Source organism: Microcaecilia unicolor, chromosome 9 (assembly GCF_901765095.1).
Source record: "Microcaecilia unicolor chromosome 9, aMicUni1.1, whole genome shotgun sequence".
Classification (NCBI taxonomy): Eukaryota; Metazoa; Chordata; class Amphibia; order Gymnophiona; family Siphonopidae; genus Microcaecilia; species Microcaecilia unicolor.
Genome location: NC_044039.1, coordinates 76416 through 100563, shown reverse-complemented (window position 1 = coordinate 100563; position 24148 = coordinate 76416). Strand labels below are relative to the sequence as shown.

Genomic DNA, 24148 nt, shown 5'->3' with positions numbered 1-24148 from the left:
GGGGCTCCCCGAGTCGTTGCCTGCACACCTGGGTCCTCACTGGAAACTCCTTTCGACACGCCTTCCGGGTCGTCGGGGTTTCCCACCAGGGCCATTCTCGACATCGGGCTGGGAGGAATCAGTGAAAGCGATAGTGGAGACAGGGAGACTTCCTCTCCCGGTAGGGCTTCACCTTCTCCGGACCTCCCCACTATGGGATCCTCTCCCCGAATCCTGGGAACACTGGGGAAAAAAACGCTCCAGCGATGTTTGAGCCGGAGAGGGAGTTGAGGTAGATGGAGGTACTATCCTCAAAACTCCCTTAAGTTTGGTGTGGGGCATTTCGCCAAGGAAAAGAAGAGTAATTCAGCTCACTTCTCACAGAGCGTTTTCACCAGTCACCCGGTGCAGCAGCCATCTTAGTTTCCCCCATCTTCCAGTCTCTTTTTATATGTCTTTTGATGCAAGCCCCATACCATTTTTGTCACCTTCCTCTGGACAGCTTGAAATCTTCTTACATCTTTAGTAAGATATGAACCCCAAAACTGAACACAATACTCCAAGTGGGGCCTCACCATCTCCTTTCTTCTGCTGTTTTACACCTCTCTCTCTATACAGCCTAGTCACACTGTTTTGTCGCCTTCAGATACTATCACCCCAAGGTCCCTCTCCCTGTCTGTGTATATCAGCCTCTCACTACCTAACACATACGGCTCCCTTGAATTTCTACTCCCTAAATGTATCACTCTGCACTTCTTTGTCTAACATTAGACCATTCTTCTAACTTTTGCAGATCCTTTTTCATTTTTTTCCACTCATTCAGTGTCAGAGCCTGGACACGGGCTGGTTTTGAATATCCGGGCATAAAACCAGCAGTGGTCAGCATAACACTGAGCACTGATGGCTGAATATCTGCCCCGTTATATAGATATTTTTTTTTCTGGTTAGGATCAGAACGACGACTTTAAGAGTTTTACCACCAGTTGAACAACTGTGATGTTAACATCAAATTTACAATGACCACTAGTTCATCATCTATCCAATTCTTGGATATTTTATTATCCAAACACTTAACCCACAGGGATTCCATACCTTGTTGTTTCGTAAGAGAACAGATAGAAACACTCAGAATGCAATACTGAAGTTTCTATCCTCGCCATCTGAGTGATAATATCCTGACAGCTCAGTTTTTGTGACTGAGAAGAGATGTGTGCTCCTCATGCAGTGATGTTTTTGTTGCAAGCTTCCTCAATGAAACAATGATTTTTAGATCACAGTTATCCAGGGACTGTGATTAATAGGGCATTATGAGACCGCAAGTAAGCATGGAGAGTGGACCAGTGGAATAACACAGACAGACAACAAGTAGGAATGCAAAACAAGTATTTATTTACAGGATTCCAGGGCCTGTTACTTCACAGGACCCATAGCAAGGGTAAACCTCTGCAGTTCATTAATTCAGTTATTAAACAGGCCTCTGGTGGCAGGAATACCACAGTTCTGGCTGCCGGGGTTGCTGCGCCCCAAACACACCCGTGAGTTCTCCAGTCTCTGTCAAAGTTCGAGTCTGGCTCCTACAAGACCTCAGCAAAACTTGTAAGGCTTAACAAAACCAACAAGAAACAGGGTCAGAACTTAAGGAGGTTAGGGCTCTGGATTCATCTGCTATGACTAAAGGAAAGAAAATGATCAGATAGTACATCATTTTTCCTTCTTTGTCATCAGAGAAGATGAATCCAGAAACGGATGGGATGTAGCAAAGCAGTCATCAGGTCAGGAGGGAAACCGATGTTGCTATCAGAAGGACCAACGCACCAAAAGATGCATCTGACTTAGGCACGATATTGACCCAATAGTGCTTACAAAAGTATGCGAGGAGGACCACGTAGCTGACTGACAAATCTCCTCCAGAGAAAAAGACAGATTCCACCGAAGAAGTGGAGAGTGGAGTGCTGTAGTAGAATGAGCCTGTAGAGACACTGGAGTAGGCTTACCAGAAAGAACACATACTGAAGAAATGCACTCTTTGATCCGATGTGCAATAGTAGCCTTGGAAGCCGCAGCATCCCGACTGTGCCTGGAGAAGACGATAAACAGATTATCAGACCAACAAAATTGATTAGTGATCTCTAGATAATGAAGAACTTGGACATCTAGGAAATGAAGAGAACTATATGTCTTGCCATAATCCTTCTTTCTAAAAGAAGGGAGAAACAAAGGCTGATTGATGTGAAATGCCGATATGATCTTAGGCAAAAAAGAGGGACCTGTCCGCAGATATACCCCCATGGAGGAAAAACGCAGAAACTGATCTTGACATGGCAGGGCTTGGAGTTTTGAAACTCGTCTGGCTCAAGCGATAGCAACCAGAATAAGGTCAGATCTTTAACCGTAGCATTCCTCAAGGGTTCAAAGGGAGAAGTCTGCAGAGCTTTGAGTACCAGATTAAGATTCTCCTCAGGACAAAGAGAACCCACAGGAGACTCAAGATGGGTAACACCTTCGAGGAAACGTACTACACCTGGATGAGCCTCCAAGAAGTATTGGAGAGACGTCCCCTGTAGCAGGATAAATGCCACCTGTGCCCTCAGTGAGTTATATGCAAGACCTTTCTTAAGGCCATCCTACAAGAAAGCCAATATCTGAGGCAAGGAGGCACAAAAAGGCAAAAACGGCTCTCTTGGAACACCAGGACTCAAACAGTCTTCAGATGAGAACATACAAGGAGGAGGTGGAATATTTCTATGCCTGAAGTAACAAGGTAATCGCATCGTCCAGATACCCTTTCTTCCTCAGTTGCGACCTCTCAAGAGCCAAGCTGTAAGATCAAATAGGGAGGGATCATCCATGTGGATGAGGCTCCGGTATAGGTCCCAATGAGGTGGAAGTCAAAACGGTTTGTCCACGAGTAGGTGTACCAAGTCCGCATACCAAAACCTCCTGGGCCAGTCCAGCACTAATCAGAATAACAAGACCTGGATAAAATTGAATGTTTCGAAGGACCCAGCCTATCAGTGGTCTGTGAGGAAAGATACAGCAAGTCGAGCAGTGGCCACTCCTGAAGAAGAGCACCTATTCCTTCTGATCCGAGCTCCTTTTTCCTGCTGAAGAAGCGATAGACCTTTGCATTGATCTTGAAACACTGGCAACCAGTGGGATAGGAGGGACTGCTGAAGGGGCCTCATGTGAGTCCTGGCTTAGGGAACCAAATTGAGTCGCTGCAATGGAACCCAGTACCTGAACATAGTCCCACAACCAAATAATCTGAAGCTGCAGCAAGCAACAGACCTGATCTTAAAGTTTGAGTCTCCTGTGTTCTGGAAGGAAACCTCTCCCCTGCAGCGTGTTTGAAACGATCTCCCAAATACTCCAAAGTCTACATGAGCTGTAACTGGCTCTTGGAAACACTGAACACACGGCCCAGGGAGTGAAACTGATCCACCCCCCAAGCATTTATAATATTCTAATCTCCCCTCAGCTGTCTCTTTTCCAAGCTGAAGAGCCCTAGCCTTAGCATTTCCTCATAGGGAGGTTATCCAATCCCCTTTATCATTTTCATCATCCTTCTCTGTACCTTTTCTAATTTTGCTATATCTTTTTAATATGCGGTGAGCAAAATTCGAGATGCAGTTGCACCATGGATACAAAGGCATTATAATATTCTGAATTTTGTTCCCATTGTTTTCCTAATAATTCTTAACATTTTATTTGCTTTGCACACTGAGCAGAGGGTTTCAACACATCAAGGATGACACCTAGATCCTTTTCTTGGGTGGCGACTCCTCATATGGCACCTTGCATCATGTAGCTGTAAGTATGGGTTCCTCTTTCCTAAATTAATCACTTTGAACTGACTCACATTAAATATCATCTGCCATTTGGATGCCCAGTCTCGTAATTTTTCACACCACTCAGCACCAGTAGCTGTAGGTTATCAGGCTATTTTTCCTTTAAGGCTGCAATGCTTTTTATTGGATCACAGTGTCTGCTAGAACTGTATTGAACCCTAATGTTTTCATTTTTTAAGGGTATCCTGCATAATTTGAAGTGGGGTGAAGGCGAGAAACCACATCTCTCCCCCTTTTTTTGCTCACCTTAGGTGGAACGTCTGTGTGTTGTGCTGAAAAACATCCCATGGCTTTATTTGCCACTTATGTAACTTGTACAGATGCCTGCAGAGGTTGTTAAAAGACGGCCATTCTTAGCCAGTTTGAGTGGTTAAATAACAGGAGGAAGACCTCATCCCTGAAATTAGTTTTTCAGACATTACTTTTATTTCAAGTCTTTTGCCCTTTGTTGTTGTTGGAAGGGGCACATGTCCATTCTAAACTGCATAAAGAAAAGAAAAAGGCTGAAAAAGAAGGAGCAAGCAGCAGAGCAGAAACTTCTTTTTTGAGCTCTCCTGTTTATGCATGGCTTTCCGGAATTGGAAAAGATCAAGTCAGATGACATCATTGCATTTTACCTGTTAGATGACAGAGAACACGTAGATAACCTCAGCAACAGAAAAGGAAGAATGACAGCCATAGAACAGAGCAAGAAAGACCAGGGAAATAAAACCAGAAATGGTCTCTATCATAACCCTAACATGAAGTCTGCATCTACTCCAGGCAGAAAGGCGGTCTGTCTATCATAGCAAGAAAAGTTTATATCATGCTCTTGAAGTGTGTGTGCCAGATTCAATAGGGTCTGCATCAAATAGTTTATCTGCTACTACCCATGAAAGACAATATTCTTTAATGCAAGCACAATAAGCATTGTATGCAACCAGCTCTACTAGTGTAAGAAAAAAAAAAGGATTTTGTACTACAGTAATACCTCATGAGGCGAGACGGGTCTGGTAACATTAAAGCTTTCTTCCACATCAGGGGCTCCCACATAAATATTCAGATATCTACAATATAATAATAAACTTCCAGCATTAGCAACCAGAAATGGCTGAGTAAAGTTTCAGGAATGGACAAACCATGAAAACACAAAGGGAAGGGCCACAGAGTGATCCTGTCTAATAAATACAATTGAAAATGGTTAAAGCAGGAGTTTATTTCACTGATCTATACTATTGCTCATGTATAATAAGATATTTTCTACAGACAACAGGATTGGCAGGCACATAAGTGGATTAAGTCATATGCTCATAAACTCAGCGTAAAGTTCAGGGCATGCGTGGCCCTTCCCCCATAAAATCCCCTCCTCAGCTCCTCCGTTAAATTACATGGTCCAAAAATTAATGCAATTCTTAGGGAAATGAGAGGGATTTTAATCCTGATCAATCCTGCCGCCTATGGAAAATTTCAAGCAACAATGGTTTTTCTATTGACAATAGTGTCAGGCTCTAATTTTGCTAAGAATTTCAATACTGCCCACATAAGTAGTTATTTCAGGGCTAATTCTCATTCATAAGATTGCACAGAAAAAGTATAATTGTGATGTGTTTATTTAACCCAGGGGTGGGCAACCTCGGACCTCAAAGGCCACAACCAAGACAGGTTTTCAGGATTTCCCTAATGTAGATGCACGAGATCTGCATGCAATACAGGGGAGTGCATGCAAATAGATCTCAGGCATCTACAACGGGGAAATCCTGGAAACCCGACTAGGTTATGGCCCTCGAGGACCAAGGCTGCCCATCCCCAATTTAACCTCTTATATCAGCAACGGCTACTGCAGTTCACTCAGTTACTACATTAAAGTAAAAAAAATACAGCACCTATTTTTAATTAGAATGCCGAGCTCTACATCTGAATCATCTCTTTAAACTACAGAGATCGAGAGTGCTCCTGAGCCTGGCTGTAGATGGACAAGTGATTGTAGAGCTCCAGGAGGGCCTAACATACGATTATACCATATGTAATCACTTCTCAATAAAATCCTTGCTACTGTTGGAGAAAGATTACTGGCAAATCTTCAGAATCGGATCCTAATTATGTACTTTTTGAAAACATTTACCCAGAGTGGTGCACAGGAAGAATAAGTCAAAACATACACAATAGACTGAGCACACTACCAGAACTGTTATCCACATTCTTATCACCTTTCACTTAGACTATTGCAACTTGCTTCTCACAGGTCTCCCACTTAGCCATCTCTCTCCTCTTCAATCTGTTCAAAATTCTGTTGCACGACTAATATTCTGCCAGTGTCATTATGCTCATATTAGCCCTCTCCTCAAGTCACTTCACTGGCTTCCTATCTGTTTCCGCATACAATTCAAACTCCTCTTATTGACCTATAAGTGCATTCACTCTGCAGCTCCTCAGTACCTCTCCACTCTCATCTCTCCTTACATTCCTCCCCGGGAACTCCGTTCACTGGGTAAATCTCTCTTATCTGCACCCTTCTCCTCCACTGCTAACTCCAGACTCCATTCCTTTTATCTTGCTGCACCTTATGCCTGGAATAGACTTCCTGAGTCTGTATGTCAAGCTGCATCTCTGGCCGTCTTCAAATCTAAGCTAAAAACCCACCTTTTTGATGCTGCTTTTAACTCCTAACCCTTATTCACTTGTTCAGAACCCTTATTTTATCATCCTCACTTTAATATTCCCTTATCTCTTGTTTGTCCTGTTTGTCTGTCCTAATTAGATTTTAAGCTCTGTCGAGCAGGGACTGTCTCTTCATGTTCAAGTGTACAGCGCTGCGTACGTCTAGTAGCGCTATAGAAATGATAAGTAGTAGTAGTAGACAATTACAGCAGTAGAACTAGTCAAGGTATGGCATAGTATGCAACATTATAACGTCAACACAATAAAACATTTTAAGAGATAGCATAGGGTATAAGTAAATATGGAACATATAGATAAGTAAGATAGAGTTAACAGGAGTAAAAAACTAAGATTACTTTAAAGAAACTTGCATATGAGGTCAGAAAGGTGCTTGAATATTATCTCGGCTAGGGAAGGAATGAATAAACATGTTCTGCTATAGTATGTGAACCTGAGATGTGGAAGTTTTGCAGTATCTGAAATATAGTTAGGGAAACATTATCTGGCCATGCATGATAAGTAAATGCAAGAGTAATTTTTAGATTTTTGTGGGGCAAAAAAAGAAAACATGAACACAGCATAATGGAGTAAAAATATCATGTGTAAACTATCTTTTGAAACATTCTGTGCGATCCCCTTGAGGGGAGTGCTGTTTGGTTCTTACTGACATGCTCATGATATTGTTATCTGCTTATTTCTTTAATTAAAAAATATTTAAAAACACGGGAAGGATTCGACCTTACCAGGCTCATATAGACCAATTTCACTCATTAGCTACGAAGTTAAACTATTGGCTAAGATTTTAGTCTCTTGACTGGCGAAAGTGTTGCCGAGAATAGTGGCATCCCCTCAGGTGGGGTTTGTGCCGGGGAGACAGAGTGGGAAAAATATCAGACTGATCTTAGCTACACTGGAGAGAGTGCGTAGGGAAGGAGGGGACTCCCTCTTGATCAGCTTCGACGCTGAAAAGGCGTTCGATAGGGTTGAGTGGGAGTTCCGTTTTGCATCACTGAAGGCATATGGATTTGAGGGATACTTTACGCAAGCGATCTCCATATTATATAAGAATCCGGCGGCGAGAGTATTGGTAAACGGAGCATACTCTCGCAGTTTCCGAATAAATCGGGGAACTAGACAGGGATGCCCTCTGTCCCCATTACTTTTCGCCATTACCTTGGATCCCGATTCGGGAAATTCTGGGAAATGTCGAGATAGAAGGAATTAAACTGGGACCTCGAGAATTTAAAGTATCGGCATTTGCCGATGATCTCTTGGTTCATCTGGCGAGACCGGAGAGATCGCTGCCGGTGTTGATGGAAGTTTTGGAAGAATATGGGGCCTTCTCGGGTTTTAGTTTGAATATTCAAAAATCTGAAGGATTACCCACTAACAACACAGTAAGGAAGAACTGGAAGGGAAAGTTTCCACTGAGATGGCGGATCAGGAGTTTAAGTACCTGGGCATTACGCTAACTGGGGATTTGAGAAGATTATATAGAAGAAATGTTGATGAGTTACTAAATTCTACGAGACATCAGCTAGCACTATGGGAGGGGCTGCCTTTAACATTGAGTGGAAGAGTTGGTTTATTCGCAGTGATGCTGTTTCCGAGATGGTTGTACGTATTAAGACAACTGCCGATCGTATTACAGACCAAGGATCTAAATAAACTTAGGGGAATGGTGACCCGGTTCTGCTGGGGCGAAAAGAAGGCTAAAGTTAAAATGGAATATATGTATGGGAGTAGAATAGAGGGGGGCTTCGGGATGCCAGATATTAAACAATATAATTGGGCTTGCTTGGCTAGGCACCTAGCAGATTGGATACTAGAAACTGAAGATCATACGGTATGGAGTATGGAGTGTGCATTGTTCAGGCCTTATCATCCATATTATATGTTACATGTTCAGGGTAAATTGCTGCCTAAGGGATGGGGTCAACATATATTATTACATCCAATGCGTCGCATATGGCAGTATATATTAAAGCGTTAAAATAAGAATCCACAATGTACGGATTTGCTTCCTCTTGTTGGGAATGGAGCATTTGACCCTGGGAATGTATAACCGAGGTTTACAAATTGTGCACAGGAAGGGGTAGTACTGCTGGCGGGTGTTATGCAGGAGTCGGGGAAGGTTATATCTAGAGAGGCCTTATAGGATATGGGAGCAGAGAATGTGACATGGTATGACTATTATCAATTACATAGTTATATTAAGCAGTTAAATAGAGCCGGATGTGATAGAGGGATATATGATTTATTGGTGAATATATTTTTACCTCAGGGTAGAGAACAGACCTCAGTGTCGATACTTTGTAAACAGTTAAGTATGATTTCCCCGCACCGTGGATATGAGGAAATTGCTCGGAGGTGGTCTGCGGATATGAGGGTGGAGATTAGAAGTGGAGATATAGTTCAGTTTCTGAAGAAGATAGTATATAAAGTGTCTAGTGCCCGACATAGGGAGATACAATTCAGAAATTAGCGTTGGAAGCAAAAATACATAGTAAAAACTTTTTTAGATACATTAAAAGCAGGAAACCGGCCAAAGAGTCGGTTGGGCCGCTGGACGAAAATGGTGTTAAAGGGGCGATCAAGGAGGACAAAGCCGTAGCGGAGAAATTAAATGAATTCTTTGCTTCGGTCTTCACCGAGGAGGATTTGGGGGGGGACACCGGTGCCGGAAAGAATATTTGAAGCGGGGGAGTCGGAGAAACTAAACAAATTCTCTGTAACCTTGGAGGATGTAATGGGTCAATTCAGCAAGCTGAAGAGTAGTAAATCACCGGGACCTGATGGTATTCATCCCAGAGTATTAATAGAACTAAAAATGAACTTGCGGAGCTACTGTTAGAAATATGCAATCTGTCCCTAAAATCGAGTGTAATACCGGAAGACTGGAGGGTAGCCAATGTTACTCCGATTTTTAAGAAAGGTTCCAGAGGAGATCCGGGAAATTATAGACCGGTGAGTCTGACGTCGGTGCCGGGCAAGATGGTGGAGGCTATTATTAAGAATAAAATTGCAGAGCATATACAAAAACATGGACTGATGAGACAAAGTCAGCACGGATTTAGTGAAGGGAAGTCTTGCCTCACCAATCTAATGCATTTTTTTGAGGGGGTAAGCAAACATGTGGACAATGGGGAGCCGGTTGATATTGTATATCTGGATTTTCAGAAGGCGTTTGACAAAGTGCCGCACGAAAGACTCCTGAAGAAATTGCAGAGTCATGGAATCGGAGGTAGGGTATTATTATGGATTAAGAACTGGTTGAAAGATAGGAAGCAGAGAGTAGGATTGCGTGGCCAGTATTCTCAGTGGAGGAGGGTAGTTAGTGGGGTCCCGCAGGGGTCTGTGCTGGGTCCGTTGCTTTTTAATGTATTTATAAATGACCTAGAGATGGGAATAACTAGTGAGGTAATTAAATTCGCCGATGACACAAAATTATTCAGGATCGTCAAGTCGCAGGAGGAATGTGAACGATTACAGGAGGACCTTGCGAGACTGGGAGAATGGGCGTGCAAGTGGCAGATGAAGTTCAATGTTGACAAGTGCAAAGTGATGCATGTGGGTAAGAGGAACCCGAATTATAGCTATGTCTTGCAAGGTTCCGCGTTAGGAGTTACGGATCAAGAAAGGGATCTGGGTGTCGTCGTCGATGATACGCTGAAACCTTCTGCTCAGTGTGCTGCTGCGGCTAGGAAAGCGAATAGAATGTTGGGTGTTATTAGGAAGGGTATGGAGTCCAGGTGTGCGGATGTTATAATGCCGTTGTATCGCTCCATGGTGCGACCGCACCTGGAGTATTGTGTTCAGTACTGGTCTCCGTATCTCAAAAAAGATATAGTAGAATTGGAAAAGGTACAGCGAAGGGCGACGAAAATGATAGTGGGGATGGGACGACTTTCCTATGAAGAGAGGCTGAGAAGGCTAGGGCTTTTCAGCTTGGAGAAGAGACGGCTGAGGGGAGATATGATAGAAGTGTATAAAATAATGAGTGGAATGGATCGGGTGGATGTGAAGCGACTGTTCACGCTATCCAAAAATACTAGGACTAGAGGGCATGAGTTGAAGCTACAGTGTGGTAAATTTAAAACGAATCGGAGAAAATTTTTCTTCACCCAACGTGTAATTAGACTCTGGAATTCATTGCCGGAGAACGTGGTACGGGCGGTTAGCTTGACGGAGTTTAAAAAGTGGTTAGATAGATTCCTAAAGGACAAGTCCATAGACCGCTATTAAATGGACTGGAAAAATTCCTCATTTTTAGGTATAACTTGTCTGGAATGTTTTTACGTTTGGGGAGCGTGCCAGGTGCCCTTGACCTGGATTGGCCACTGTCGGTGACAGGATGCTGGGCTAGATGGACCTTTGGTCTTTCCCAGTATGGCACTACTTATGTACTTATGTACTTATGTAATCATTATGAGAGCATACTTCTCCCCTGTACAGGCCTATTATGCTGGTAGGATTCAAGCACCACATTGCAGTAAGTGTAACTTTCAGAGAGCATCATTGTATCACATGCTTTGGGAATGTCCAGACATCAGGAAGTTCTGGGGTAAAATTATGGAATTCTGTGAGACACTAATACATAAGACGATTCGCTTGCCACCTAAAAATGTAGTGTTGGGTCTGAGGGGAAGTGGGTCACATATGAGGTATACGGAGAGCTTATTCATTTATAAGGCAATAATTATAGGGAAACAATGTATTCTACAATTCTGGACTCAGGATATTGGGCCCTCTTTCTGGCACTGGAGGAATTTGCTTCATTCCCTAGTGCTTATGGAGGCACATGGGGTGCACCGTAGTCCTAGGAGTAAACATTTCTGGGAGGTCTGGGAGCCGTATGTGCAGGCCCTATCAGGCAGAGCTCGCAGCTTACTGGTGAACTCACTCACATTGTAGATTGGATGTTAGAAGAGAAGTGGATGTTAGAATATTCCTGTGTGGGAGGGAGATGGGTGGTTTAGGGGCGGGGGGGAAGGGGGAGGACAGGAGGGGGAGGGAGGCAGGGGGATGCATGCTTTATGAGAAAGTGCACGATGCGAAGATATGAAGACTGATTCAAGTTAAAGATGTTTCGTATTCTTTAGTTGGTTTTAAGAATATATTGCAATGATACTGTATTAATCTGTTGGGACTGGGGGGGGGGAGAGACCTATATTTGAGGAACATCTTGGTTGATCTAAGAGCAGTTTTTTTTGGGGGGGGGGAAGGGGGGGATTGATAAAAGTGAAAACGAATTGTATAATATATTGGTATGGTTAAGAGATGATAATAGTTGATGATCTTACTGTATCATAACATATGATGTTTTCAATAAAAATGATTAAACATAAAAAAATATTTAAAGAAAAAGAACTATTTTGTGTGCATCAAACACATCACAATATCCCAGTATCAACCTAGGCAGATCACACTCAGCTCTACCTATAATACTGTGGATCATCTTTCAGGTGAAAATCATAAGTCAAATTCATCCTCATGTTTGTTTGTTTATTTTTTAACATATAGCTATCCAGTCTGCCCATCATGATAGCACTTATTCTAGGCCTCTCCTGCTTACTTTAAATACCACATGGGATCAGCATCACTTATCACCTTCTCATTGGCTTTCATGATCTTCTTTATCTGAAAACAAAGACATATTAAGCGATAAGGCATGGTTGCACTGCGATACTTTCCGAGAAAATCAGGTTTACACAATATACAGTACCTCTACATTGATGAAATAGTTGAACGAGTCTATGTGCTGCTTCACAAGTCCTTTCACCTGTACACAAACGAAAAACAGTGTAAAAACAGGAAATTCCATTTTCATTTCCTTTCTACTGACTCTCACAACAGTCGAGACCAATAGACACTCTAGGCTTTAAAGTCTCATATCTCATGAGATTTCACTTCTCTACTTCATCTCCTCCATACGCAGAACAACCTCTATCATCTTAATGAACACTGAAGAGCCTCAAAAACTATTTCTTGAGATTCCTAAACAGAAATTCACCATAAACCAACAGCCCAGGATTCAAAAAAATCTTGGGTTTCAGGTCACCACAGTGCCTAGAAATTTCTGTCTGCTACCCAAGATTTTCCTGCTGCCAGCAGCAATACGTATACATATACCACCTTCTCTCTACACTGCATAGTTCTCTGCGAGTTTGAGCCAAGTGGTGTAGGGATGCTCATGCTGGTCTTGCAAGACTTCAGACTCCAAAACAAGTGTGAGAAGCTCCACACCATGTAGTACAAACTTGCAGAGTAACATGATGCAGAGAGAAAGCAGCACATGTACCAATAGTGGCAGGTCAACATGAAGATCAAGGCAACAAGCTACCCTAATAGTAAGTCTTGGTGGGTTTATTTCCCTTCCCTGCTTGCTGGTGGCGAGAGGATATAGGCTGAGGAGGTAAGAGATTAGAAATACTATAAGGGGAATGGAGTCTGCTAGCTGCCAGGGCCTGCAGAGCTACATTAGGGGTCTTATTTACTAATCTTTCTTTTCTCTTAGACATAGGATGTGAAAACAACCTTAGTAAAACCAGGTCCTGAAGGAGTTGCAGCAGACCTCTGAGGAGATTTCTCATTTCCTGACATCCTCCCCCAACCCCCATTGCTCTACAAGGATTTTAGGAGAGCCTTCACAGCATGGTTCTTTCGTAAAACTTTTACTTGATCGACATTGGATTGGCATTATCTGGGGAGAAGTTTTAGCAGAGGGTGTGGAGAGGAATGAAGAGTCTCAGCCACTGGTTCCTAAATTTTTGACCTAGCTCCTAAAAGCAAGGTCTGCAAATAGTCTATCATCCTCTTATATTGGAGCCTACTTTTGCTGAAAACTGGGTATCTTTAGCTCCTCTTAAAGTAAATAAGGAAAAGAAGTAATTTATCTAGTTTCGTCCTGCATCAATTTCCCTTGTGGATAACTTATATAAAAACATAAGAGATGTGGGTTTCAAGATCTTGCTTTCATCGCGAGTCCTAGGTGTCATTTTAGACTCTCATTTAACAATGAAAAAAACATACAAAAAAAAAAAAAAGTATCCCAAAGGGTCTTCAACAAATTACTTCCTGATCTGTCTGATCAACTTTATTTCTCAACCAAACATCTCAAGCTACTAATACTATCTCTACTGGATAATTGCAACCTTTCATATTCATGCAGTCAGAAAAACGCCTACATACGAGTGGTTTAAACAACGGGTAAGATCTGATGTTCCCTATCGATAATAACTTGGTAAATAAGGTTATATTCACTGATGAATTCTTGGGCTTAAAATGTACTTCATAATGAAGGGGTCTGTTACATTGCGCCATTTAGGTTACCTGCATGGAGCGCTAGATGATCAGCTTGTCCGGTTTTGAAACAATTTTTAAAAACAGTTGGAGGAAAGTATTATGCTCATATGATCAATTTTATAAAGGTTTTTTCCTCACCACGAGAGACCGTTGCATAGTTTTCAAATAGAAACGGACTGGATGACTTTCAAGCGGTCCCCTTTTTTTTGTAGAAGGTCCCTGCACTCACTTGTGAGGTAGGAGGACTGGAGGAGGAGGGAAAGGGAAATGGGACTTGATATAGTGCCTTTCTGAGGTTTTTACAACTACATTCAAAGCGGTTTACATATATTTCAGGTACTTATTTTGTACCAGGTGCAATGGAGGGTTAAGTGTCTTGCCCATAGTCACAAGGAGCTGCAGTGGGAGTTGAACTCAGTTCCCCAGGATCAAAGTCCACTGCATTAACCACTAGGCTACTCCTCCACTCCACTCCACCCCAGGAGCTGCTGCATTGGGAGTACCTCTTTGGGGAAAGAACCCCACTCCTTCCTGCCCTCTACCACTGCACTGAGCTGGTGCCACCACTTTTTCCAAATGGCCGCTGAGACTTCCTACAGTAGTCTCAGGAGATTATCGACTGAAGCCTCGGCAGCTGTTTTGAAGAAGAGGCGACAGAGGGCAGGAAAAAGTGGGGTTCTTTCCTGCCCTCGAAGATGCCATTCGACACCCAGGAAGGGCACACCGAGGCTTGGGGGCGGTGGGGAAATCAGCCAGCCAGCCCTCAGAGGGTCAGTGGGGGAAACCAACCAGCCAGCCAGCTTACTCCCCATAGAGGCACAGCACAGATTCTGTGCAAAAATATTAAATTCTGCACAACTGGATAATTCTGTGAACTACAGTCACACAGAATTCCGGAAGGAGTAAGCATTGGTCTTTTTTTCTGCCTTCCCAAAATTGCTATTTGGGTGTTTTTAGCAGATAGAAGCCTTAAAAAGCCCCCATAAACAGTCCATGTGCCTTGAAAAATGGAACATTATTCATCTACAAAAACATTATTTAAATATGGTTTGATGCCCCAGGTAAACTAGACAGAAACCCTACTCTTAGGGGCCACTTTATTAAAGGACAGCAAATCGGATCTCTGCCGCACGCCAACTACAGCATTTTTGTTTTCTAGCGCAGGGGCTTTACCTGGCAATAATCGGGCAGTTGCCCAGTTACCACCGTGATAGCATGGGAACCCTCACCGCCTCCACAATGGGTGACAGTAAGGGCTCCGCTGGGAAATGGCTGCGCGGCAAGTGATTCACTTACCGCAGGGCCATTTCCTTTTTTTATTATTATTTTTTTTTTAAAGCCTTTTACCCACTGCAGTAAAAGGGGGCCCTCACCGAGTGGTGAATCCATGCAACAACGCTACCACAGGGCCCCTTTGTAAAAGGGGTCTATATTTGCTGTAAAGGCAGTCAGTGAGCAAGATCAAAGACAACGTATTTTGCAAATTTAAAAATATATTTACAAGGGAATTAAAAAGAAAAGCTAACTGCAAAACCCCAGGATGTAATAAGAGAAACTGCTTCCACATCAGAGTTTCTTGTGCCACATTTTCAAGTTCAAAAAAACAAACTTTTGACAATATCTATCAACATTTGCTTATTTCTGATCTGAAGAAGCTAATCTAAAAATGTATTAAGTTAGTCCAATAAAAAAGGTATCATCTTACTATCTTTTCTATATTTTGTTTTATTTCTATTACCTTTAAAAGCGAACTGACACATCACTTTACTCGACAATATTTGAAAAACTATCTTTAAATTAAAAAAAAAAAGTAGCCATTCTCGGTCAAGAAAAAAGAGCCAGGCGTGACCACTAATGCTGCAGAAGTTGCTTGGTCAGAGTCAGAAGTTTCTAGCAATGTTGCAGAAATTCATAAACTGATGTCTACATCTATAGTTCCTTCAACTTGACGGATATTTGATCCAACCCTTATGTCATGGGGGTATTTCATTGGCAAGGACTGTGTTGGGCCTTTGTCAGGATTAACAGAACAATGACTGGAGGCAAAAAACGCATACAAATCCATGAGGACCACAGCTTAAGAATTGTACGCAATTCCAGTTACTGCATCTCAAAAAAACTACAGCAGAAATAGAATAGGTCCAGCAAAGGATGTCTAAAATAATAAAAGAGATGGGACGACTCCCCTCTGAAGTAAGGCTAAAGAGATTTGGTCTTTTCAGCTGGAAGAAGAGAAAGCAAGGAGAGATATGGTAAAAGTTTATAAAATCATGAATGGAGTGGAACAGGTTATTCCACTCCTGGGAGTAAATATCTACTTTTTAAACTCTTTTTGATTAAGTTTTGAAAATATAAACATCATGATCAAAGATATTTTATTTACCAAAAACAAAAATGTTGTATCAATATCAAAACTAAAGTCTCTCAAATAGAGTTTCAAACATCTACATTTTTTGATCCCAGGTACTTGTAACCTAGATTGGTTACTATTGTAAACTGATACAGAATTTGATGGTCCAGTTCTTATGAAAACCTGCTTTCCTCTGCAATAAAGGTGATGTCCCAAAGCATACAGCCAAAGCTACAGTGGAATGGCTAAGAAACATACATAAAAGGCAAATGTCTGAGCAGCTCAGTCAGAGTCCTAACCTCAATCCAAACAGAAATGCATGGCTCAACTAATGGATTATCAAAGACCTAAACAGCTTGAACAAATCCATAAATAAAATAATCTAATATTAACAAATCATGGTCTGCAAATTAATTGGAGAACTATCCCAACACCTTTGATAGTAATTACAGCTGTTTGTTTCTACAAAGTATCAACACAGGAAATGTGGAGACTTATCCAACTGCCACATTTCAATTTTGTCTTCTTGACTAGAAGCCTCTTCTCCTAAAAGATGTAGGATCATGAATAGAATCTAATTTAAATACAAGCATGTCTGATGATTTGACAACATAAAAAACATTCACACAAATACATTCTGTACACAAAATAGATTAACTAAGGAACATTTTAAAATGACTCCCTCAAGAAAAAATGACAATCATGATTACAAAAACATAAGTTTGATTTGTACACCTAATATAGGTTGAAATGCATAGTAACCACATGCAGATTTTACCTTTAAGAAAGCAGGAAGCAACTTCCATTTCTCCTGCAAAAGAAAGCACAGTTAAAATTAATTTTTCACACTGAGAGCTTCTTTTGCATAAGTACATAAGTGTTGCCATACTGGGACACACTAAAGGTCCATCAAGCCCGGTATCCTGTTTCCAAGAGTGACCAATCCAGGTCACAAGTACCTGGCGAGATCCCAGAACAGCCAACACATTTTATGCTGCCCATCCCAGGTAGCGGGAGGCGGGGCTGGTGGTTGGGAGGTGGGCATAGTGCTGGGCAGACTTATACGGTCTGTGCCCTGAAAAGCACAGGTACAAATCAAAGTAGGGTATACACAAAAAGTAGCACATATGAGTTATCTTGTTGGGCAGACTGGATGGACCGTGCAGGTCTTTTTCTGCTGTCATCTACTATGTTACTATGTTAAATAAGCAGTGGATTTTCCCCAAGTTTTAATAATGGCTCATAGACTTTTCTTTTAGGAAGCCACCCAAAGCTTTCTTAAACCCCACCAAGCTAATTGCTTTTACCACATTCTCGGGCTGGGAGAATCGCTAGCACAGCTAAGTACAAAGTATATTGTAGTGATAGGGTGGACCAAACTGGTGGAGGGGTAGCAGTGTATATTAACGAGAGCCTTGACTCAGATAGATTACAAATTCAGCAGGACACAAATCACACCCTTGAATCATTGTGGGTTGAAATTCCATGTATAAAAGGGAAAAGGACGGTGATAGGCGTGTACTACCGTCCGCCGCACCAGGATGACCAGGTAGACACAGAAATGATAAAAGAAATCAGACAAAAACAAAATAGGCAATGTGATAATAATGGGTGACTTCAATTATCCAAATATAGACTGGGTAAATGTAACATCGGGACACGCTAGAGAGGTACAATTCCTTGATGAAATCAAGGACAGCTTTATGGAGCAGCTGGTGCAGGAGCCGACAAGAAAAGGAAAAACTGTAGACTTGGTCCTTAGTGGAGCGCATGATCTGGTGAGGGACGTTATGGTCCTGGGGCCGCTTGATAACAGTGATCATAATATGATCAGTTTTGATATCAACCTTGAAGTAACTATACACAGGAAGTCAAATACGTTAGCGTTTAACTTTAAAAAAGGAGACTATGATAAAATGAGAAGAACGGTGGAAAAAAAAAAACTTAGGGGGACAACTGAGAGGGTAAAAAATGTACAACAGGCATGGACGCTGTTCAAAAATACCATCCTGGAGGCCCAGGCCAAACATATTTCACAAATTAGAAAAGAAAGACGGAACTCCAAAAGACAGCCGGCCTGGTTGAAAAGTGAGGTGAAGGAAGCTATTAGGGCTAAAAGAAATGCCTTCAGAAAATGGAAGAAGGAACCGCCTGAAAATAACAAGCAGCAGCATAAGGAGTGTCAAAGCAAATGCAAGGCGCAGATAAAGAAGGCCAAGAGGGATTACAAAAAAAAGATAGCATTAGAGGCAAAAAACCTTGTAAAAATTTTTTCCGGTATATTAAAAGCAGGAAGCCGGCAAAAGAATCGGTTGGGCCACTGGATGACCGAGGGGTAAAAGGGGCGACCAAGGAAGACAAAGACGTAGCGGAGAGATTGAATGAATTCTTTGCTTCGGTCTTCATCGAGGAACATTTGGGTGGGATACCGGTGTCGGAAATGATATTTTAAGCGGACGAGTCGGAAAACTTACTGACTTCAAGGTAAACCTGGAGGACGTAATGGGGCAGTTCGGCAAACTGAAGAGTAGCAAATCTCCTGGACCGGATGGTATTCATCCTAGAGTACTGCTAGAACTGAAAAATGAGCTTGCGGAGCTACTGCTAGTGATATGCAATTTATCCTAAAAATCGAGCGTGGAACTGGAAGATTGGAGGGTGGCCAATGTAACGCCCATTTTTTAAAAAGGTTCCAGGGGAGATCCGGGAAATTATAGACCAGTGAGTCTGACTTCAGTGCCAGGGAAAATGGTAGAGCCTATTATTAAAAACAAAATTACAGAGGACATGGATTACTGAGACCGAGTCAGCACGGCTTTTGTGTGGGGAAATCTTGCCTGACCAATTTACTTCAATTCTTTGAAGGAGTAAACAAACGTGGACAAAGGGGAGGTGGTTGATATGGTCTTTTCTGTAAAAATGTCAGAGCATACTGGCGACTTATTTGTACAAAAATGTGTCTTATTTTTCACTTGCCTGCGTCTACGGAAATCTCATATGAAGTTGTGATATTACGAGCCTCTGCTCCTAGTATCCCTCTTCTAGAGTCCGATAAGAAATTGTTCAATATCCTGTTAGCTGTCGCTTTACATTTAATTGTTTCAAATTGGAACAATAATGTGAATCTCAATTATAATGAATGGTGGAGTTATGTCTGTGTAATACGAAAGTATGAAGCACTCCTTGCCCATAAACATCATAGAGTTAAGTTTGTTTTAAAGACTTAGGCTCGCCTACATCTATTTTGTCTGGAATCTTAGTATTGTCATGGAATGTTGGTACGGTTATTTTTTATTTTCCTTTCTTTGTTCTAGTGTTACTATTGTTTGATTGATTTGGTGTTTTCTTTTATGTTGTATCTTTTGAAAACCTTCAATAAAAATATGAATTAAAAAAAAAAAACAATGGAGAAGGGTAGTTAGTGGGGTTCCTCAGGGGTCTGTTCTAGGACAGCTGCTTTTTAATATATTTATAAATGATTTAGAGATGGGAGTAACTAGCGAGGTAATTAAATTTGCTGATGACACAAAGTTATTCAAAGTCATTAACTCGCGTCAGGATTGTGAAAAATTACAGAAGGACCTTACGAGACTGGGAGACTGGGCGGCTAAATGGCAGATGACGTTTAATGTGAGCAAGTATAAGGTGATGCATGTGGGAAAAAATAACCTGAATTATAGCTACGTCATGCAAGGTTCCACGTTAGGAGTTACGCACCAAGAAAGGGATCTGGGTTTCGTCATCGATAATACACTGAAACCTTCTGCTCAATGTGCTGCTGCGGCTCGGAAAGTGAATAGAATGTTGGGTATTATTAGGAAAGGTATGGAAAACAGGTGTGAGGATGTTATAATTCCGTTATATCGCTCCAAGGTGCGACCGCATCTTGAGTATTGTGTTCAATTCTGGTCGCCACATCTCAAGAAAGATATAGTGGAATTGGAAACGGTGCGGCGAAGGGCGACTAAAATGATAGCGGGGATGGGACGACTTCCCTATGAAGAAAGATTAAGGAGGCTAGGGCTTTTCAGCTTGGAGAAGAGACGGCTAAAGGGAGACATGATAGAGGTATATAAAATAATGAGTGGAGTGGAACAGGTGGATGTGAAGCATCTGTTCACGCTTTCCAAAAATACTAGGACTAGGGGGCATACAATTAAACTACAGTGTAGTAAATTTAAAACAAATCGGAGAAAATGTTTCTTCACCCAATGCGTAATTAAACTCTGGAATTCGTTGCCAGAGAATGTGGTGAAGGCGGTTAGCTTGGCAGTTTAAAAGGGGGTTAGACAGTTTCGTAAAGGAGAGGTCCATAAACCACTACTAAATGGACTTGGGAAAAATCCACAATTCCAGGAATAACATGTATAGAATGTTTGTACGTTTGGGAAGCTTGCCAGGTGCCCTTGGCCTGGATTGGCCGCTGTTGTGGACAGGATGCTGGCCTCGATGGACCCTTGGTCTTTTCCCAGTGTTGCATTACTTATGTACTAAAAGAAACCCTGAGTTTCAAATAATATTTCTGATCTATAAAATAATTCACAGCACGGCACCCTCTTATCAAGGTTGTGGTTAGGTGGGTTATATTTATTGTTGAAGTAAAGAAGTATCTCTTTGTATTTTGTCGTTTGATTTTTGTTTTAATTATTCTTGATTTATATGCTTTAATAAATATTTACATTTAGAATAAATAAATATTTTGAATAAAATAAATTAACTTTGCTCTTTCCCATGGCATCTATATTTAATAATGACTACAATTTGTCTCATTTGTATCTTTCAGCAGTGATGCTTATTTGAGTTAACATTTGTTTTGTTCTCTAAGCTTTGTATTCATAAACCGCTCTGCCTATGAAAGGTCGTTTATCAAAAGCTTACACAGAAAACACAGGGCATTTGCTTGTAAAACCCCTATTCTTTGGAACCTGCTCTCGCTCCAGAACAAGCTTAAACTGTCTCGCTTTGTTAAATTGTACAGCGCTGCGTAACCCTAGTAGCGCTCTAGAAATGTTAAGTAGTAGTAGTAGTACTGTAATGCATACTTGTTTGGGATTACATTCAATTGAAATGTGTTGTGGATAGTCTTAATTTTATTATGTAATACTAGCCTGCATGTTGTTGGAAACCGTATACAAAGTAATAAGTAAACAAATAAATAAACCTGCCTAACTTGGGGGGGGGGGGGGGGGTGGGAGTCTGTTTACTAAAGCACAACTCCAGTTATCTGCAGCAGGGCCAACAGGAATAAAATGGGCCCTGCTGCAGATAAATGGAGGTAATCTTTAGTAAACAAACCCCTGGGTTCTTTTTGTTTTTCAATGCATTACCAAGAATTCATTCAGTTTTTCACAAAGACCTGACATACTTATTCCAATCCCCCAGCTTTAATGCGACTCCCTACCTGCACTGTATCCACGGGAGTCAAGAGCTGCTGAGGTGGAATCTCTCCAAACACCGGACCCTCCATGCTTCAGCTTCCAAACATCACATTAGCCTACGATAACTAAGAAGGCAGAAACCAGCGTGCGCGACGCGTTTTTCTTACGCACTTTCGCCTGCGACCAGATAAGAAGATTCCCAAGAGGAGACTGCAGGAGGAGCCTACACGGCCCATTACGTAGGTGAAGCCAGTAGGCGGAGCTTGTTGCCGTATCAATGTCGTTGTTTTGGTGTACCAAGATGGCGGCAGCTGCATTGGGGAGAATGAAAACCTCCGTGGGCGGAGACCGGCTTCATTCTTGTGACATCATGCCATGTCCTAACCATCAGGCAGGTTTAAAGACGACGTCGGCGCTCGCTCGCTCGTTGTATTTGTGAGCTGAGCAAAATGTCTGCCAGTAAGACTTTAATGTGTCCGAAGGCCCCGCGGGCCGGGAAGGAGCCGCAGCCCTTGGTCATTCCGCACAATGCGGTAGAAGAGCAGCGGCTGAAGCTAGAGAGACTGATGCGCAACCCGGAACGACCGGCACCCATCCCTGAGCGGCCAGGGCCAGCCAAGTCGCGCGCGCCCCCCGAGTTTGTGCGTGACGTCATGGGCTCGAGCGCGGGTGCCGGAAGCGGCGAGTTCCACGTGTATCGGCATCTGCGGCGGCGCGAGTACCAGCGGCAGCAAGAGCTGGAGCAACGGGCCGTGCAACAGAGGCAGCAGGGGGAGGAGCAGCAACGCACCGCCGAGCGCCAGCGCCAGGCCGAGGAACGCACAGCCCGCAAGCGCAAGAAGAGGCAGCGGCGCCGGGAAGCCCTGAAGAAGCGGCGAAAGCCAGAGGGAGGTGGGCTTGCAGAGGAGGAGAGTGGCAGCGATGCAGAGTGGGAAGACGACAGCGAGACCCCCGGGACAGGGGGAACTGTTTGCAAGGAGCAGACAATTCAACAACTAAACAACAGTGAATAGACACAATTGTACTTCTGTTCACTTCAGTGTGACAACATAACTATCATTCTGTTTTAGGTCACAAGCACCTGGCACAATCCCAAAAAAGTACAATAAATACTACTATTAAGTAGTAGTAAACTATTTTATTTATTTATTTTTTGTTACATTTGTACCCTGCGCTTTCCCACTCATGGCAGGCGCAATGTGGCTTACATATTGTATACAGGTACTTATTTGTACCTGGGGCAATGGAGGGTTAAGTGACTTGCCCAGAGTCACAAGGAGCTGCCTGTGCCAAGATATGGCCACTAAAACCCTGTGCTGAATGTTGACTGTTAGTGGCTTAAAGATATAACTGGCAATCTGCCAGTTTCAAATGTCCAAAAACTGGCTCATTTCTTTCATATTGTTAATTATTCAACCTTTTAGACAATGTTGTGATCCTATTCAACATGGTTTTTTTGTAACTACCAATAGTCAATCACCACAGAACCCCTATGAATGCAACCGAGCTGTATACTCTTGTGAGACAACTCCACAGACTCACACTAATCCATCAAATTGTTAACCTGCTTGATAACTTGTAACCGCCTCCTTTGTTCCATGTAAGCCACATTGAACATAACTACATCAGCATTGCCATGCTGGGACAGACCAAGGGTCCATCGAGCCCAGCACCCTGTCATAATGCGGGATACAAATGCAATAAATAAATACTGAAGTCAGGAACACTGATATCTTGAGGCTAGAGAGGCCTGCAGTTCTTTGGGATGTTCTGGGATGATTTGTGACATCTTTGATGAGTTATCACTGCACCCTTTGACTTAATTTTGGTAGGCCTGCCACTTCTGGGAATATGTACCATTCTTCCAAGTCTTCTCTCTTTGTGGATAATGGCTCTCACTGTGGTTCAGTGGAGTCTTAGAGCTTCACAAATGGTTCTGTAACCCTTTCCAAATTTATATATTTCAACAAACCTTTTTTATTAGTAGTATTTGTTCTAGGCCGTTTGATAAAAGCGGGTGTCTAGCAGCACTTTCAACCCAATCTGGTCCCTAGTGTCTAGCATCATCTTCACCCTCTTTACCCCCCCCCCCCCCCTCGTCCCTACAATTAAAAAAAAATCCCTGGTCTAGTGGCACCCCCCCCAACCTGCACTATTTTAAAATATTCCATGGTACCTAGTGGCACCCCACACCCCCAACCTCCCCCCCTCCTAGAATGTACCTTGAAGGAGGCAGGAGCAGTGCCCATTTGCTTCTGCCTCTGGTGCTGCCATCGTGAAAAATGGTGGTACCTGACCCTGCACAGTGCATCCTGGGATGACCTGAGTGGGGTCAGACTGATCACACTTGATGCTTTCCAGGATGTAACACACAGGGTGAGGCACCAATGCTGGAGACAGGAGCAAGTGAGCATTGCTCCTAGCTCCTTTAAGGTGTAAGCTGGGGCCAGTCAGGTGACCTGGTGAGTGGTGGAGAAGCCACTGTGTACAGGTGAGCTTAAGCAGGAGGATGGAGGGGTCACTAAACTATCATGGTGGAAGGGAGGGGCAACCAGACTATCAGGGATTTTTTTTATATGTGGGGGGAGGAGATTCGATTTGGGGCTGGGGTGCTAGACATGGGTCAATGCAGATGCCGGCAGCTTGTTTTT

At 42.6% G+C, this 24148-nt stretch overlaps 2 protein-coding genes across 2 annotated transcripts in view; one reads left to right on the top strand and one right to left on the bottom strand.

Moving 5' to 3' along the window:
• Positions 1-21713, bottom strand: part of POLR3B (RNA polymerase III subunit B) — a 126238-nt gene extending 104525 nt beyond the window's left edge. Inside the window, exons 1-5 of the mRNA XM_030214044.1 lie at positions 21521-21713; positions 16898-16930; positions 12190-12246; positions 12040-12104; positions 4798-4873 (exon numbers count right to left, since the gene is read on the bottom strand). Coding sequence (XP_030069904.1) covers positions 4798-4873; positions 12040-12104; positions 12190-12246; positions 16898-16930; positions 21521-21586 — 297 coding nt within the window. The 5' untranslated portion in view covers positions 21587-21713. The remainder of the gene's footprint in view (positions 1-4797; positions 4874-12039; positions 12105-12189; positions 12247-16897; positions 16931-21520) is intronic.
• Positions 21714-21914: 201 nt separating this feature from the next.
• Positions 21915-22619, top strand: LOC115477276 (PRKR-interacting protein 1 homolog). The gene has a single exon (XM_030214047.1). It carries the CDS (start codon positions 21947-21949, stop codon positions 22508-22510), a length of 564 nt encoding a protein of 187 aa, XP_030069907.1. The 5' UTR covers positions 21915-21946; the 3' UTR covers positions 22511-22619.
• Positions 22620-24148: the final 1529 nt, after the last annotated feature.

Bases quoted from the DNA above. Each gene is read 5' to 3' on its own strand.
- LOC115477276 (XM_030214047.1), top strand. From the start codon at position 21,947: ATGTCTGCCAGTAAGACTTTAATGTGTCCGAAGGCCCCGCGGGCCGGG.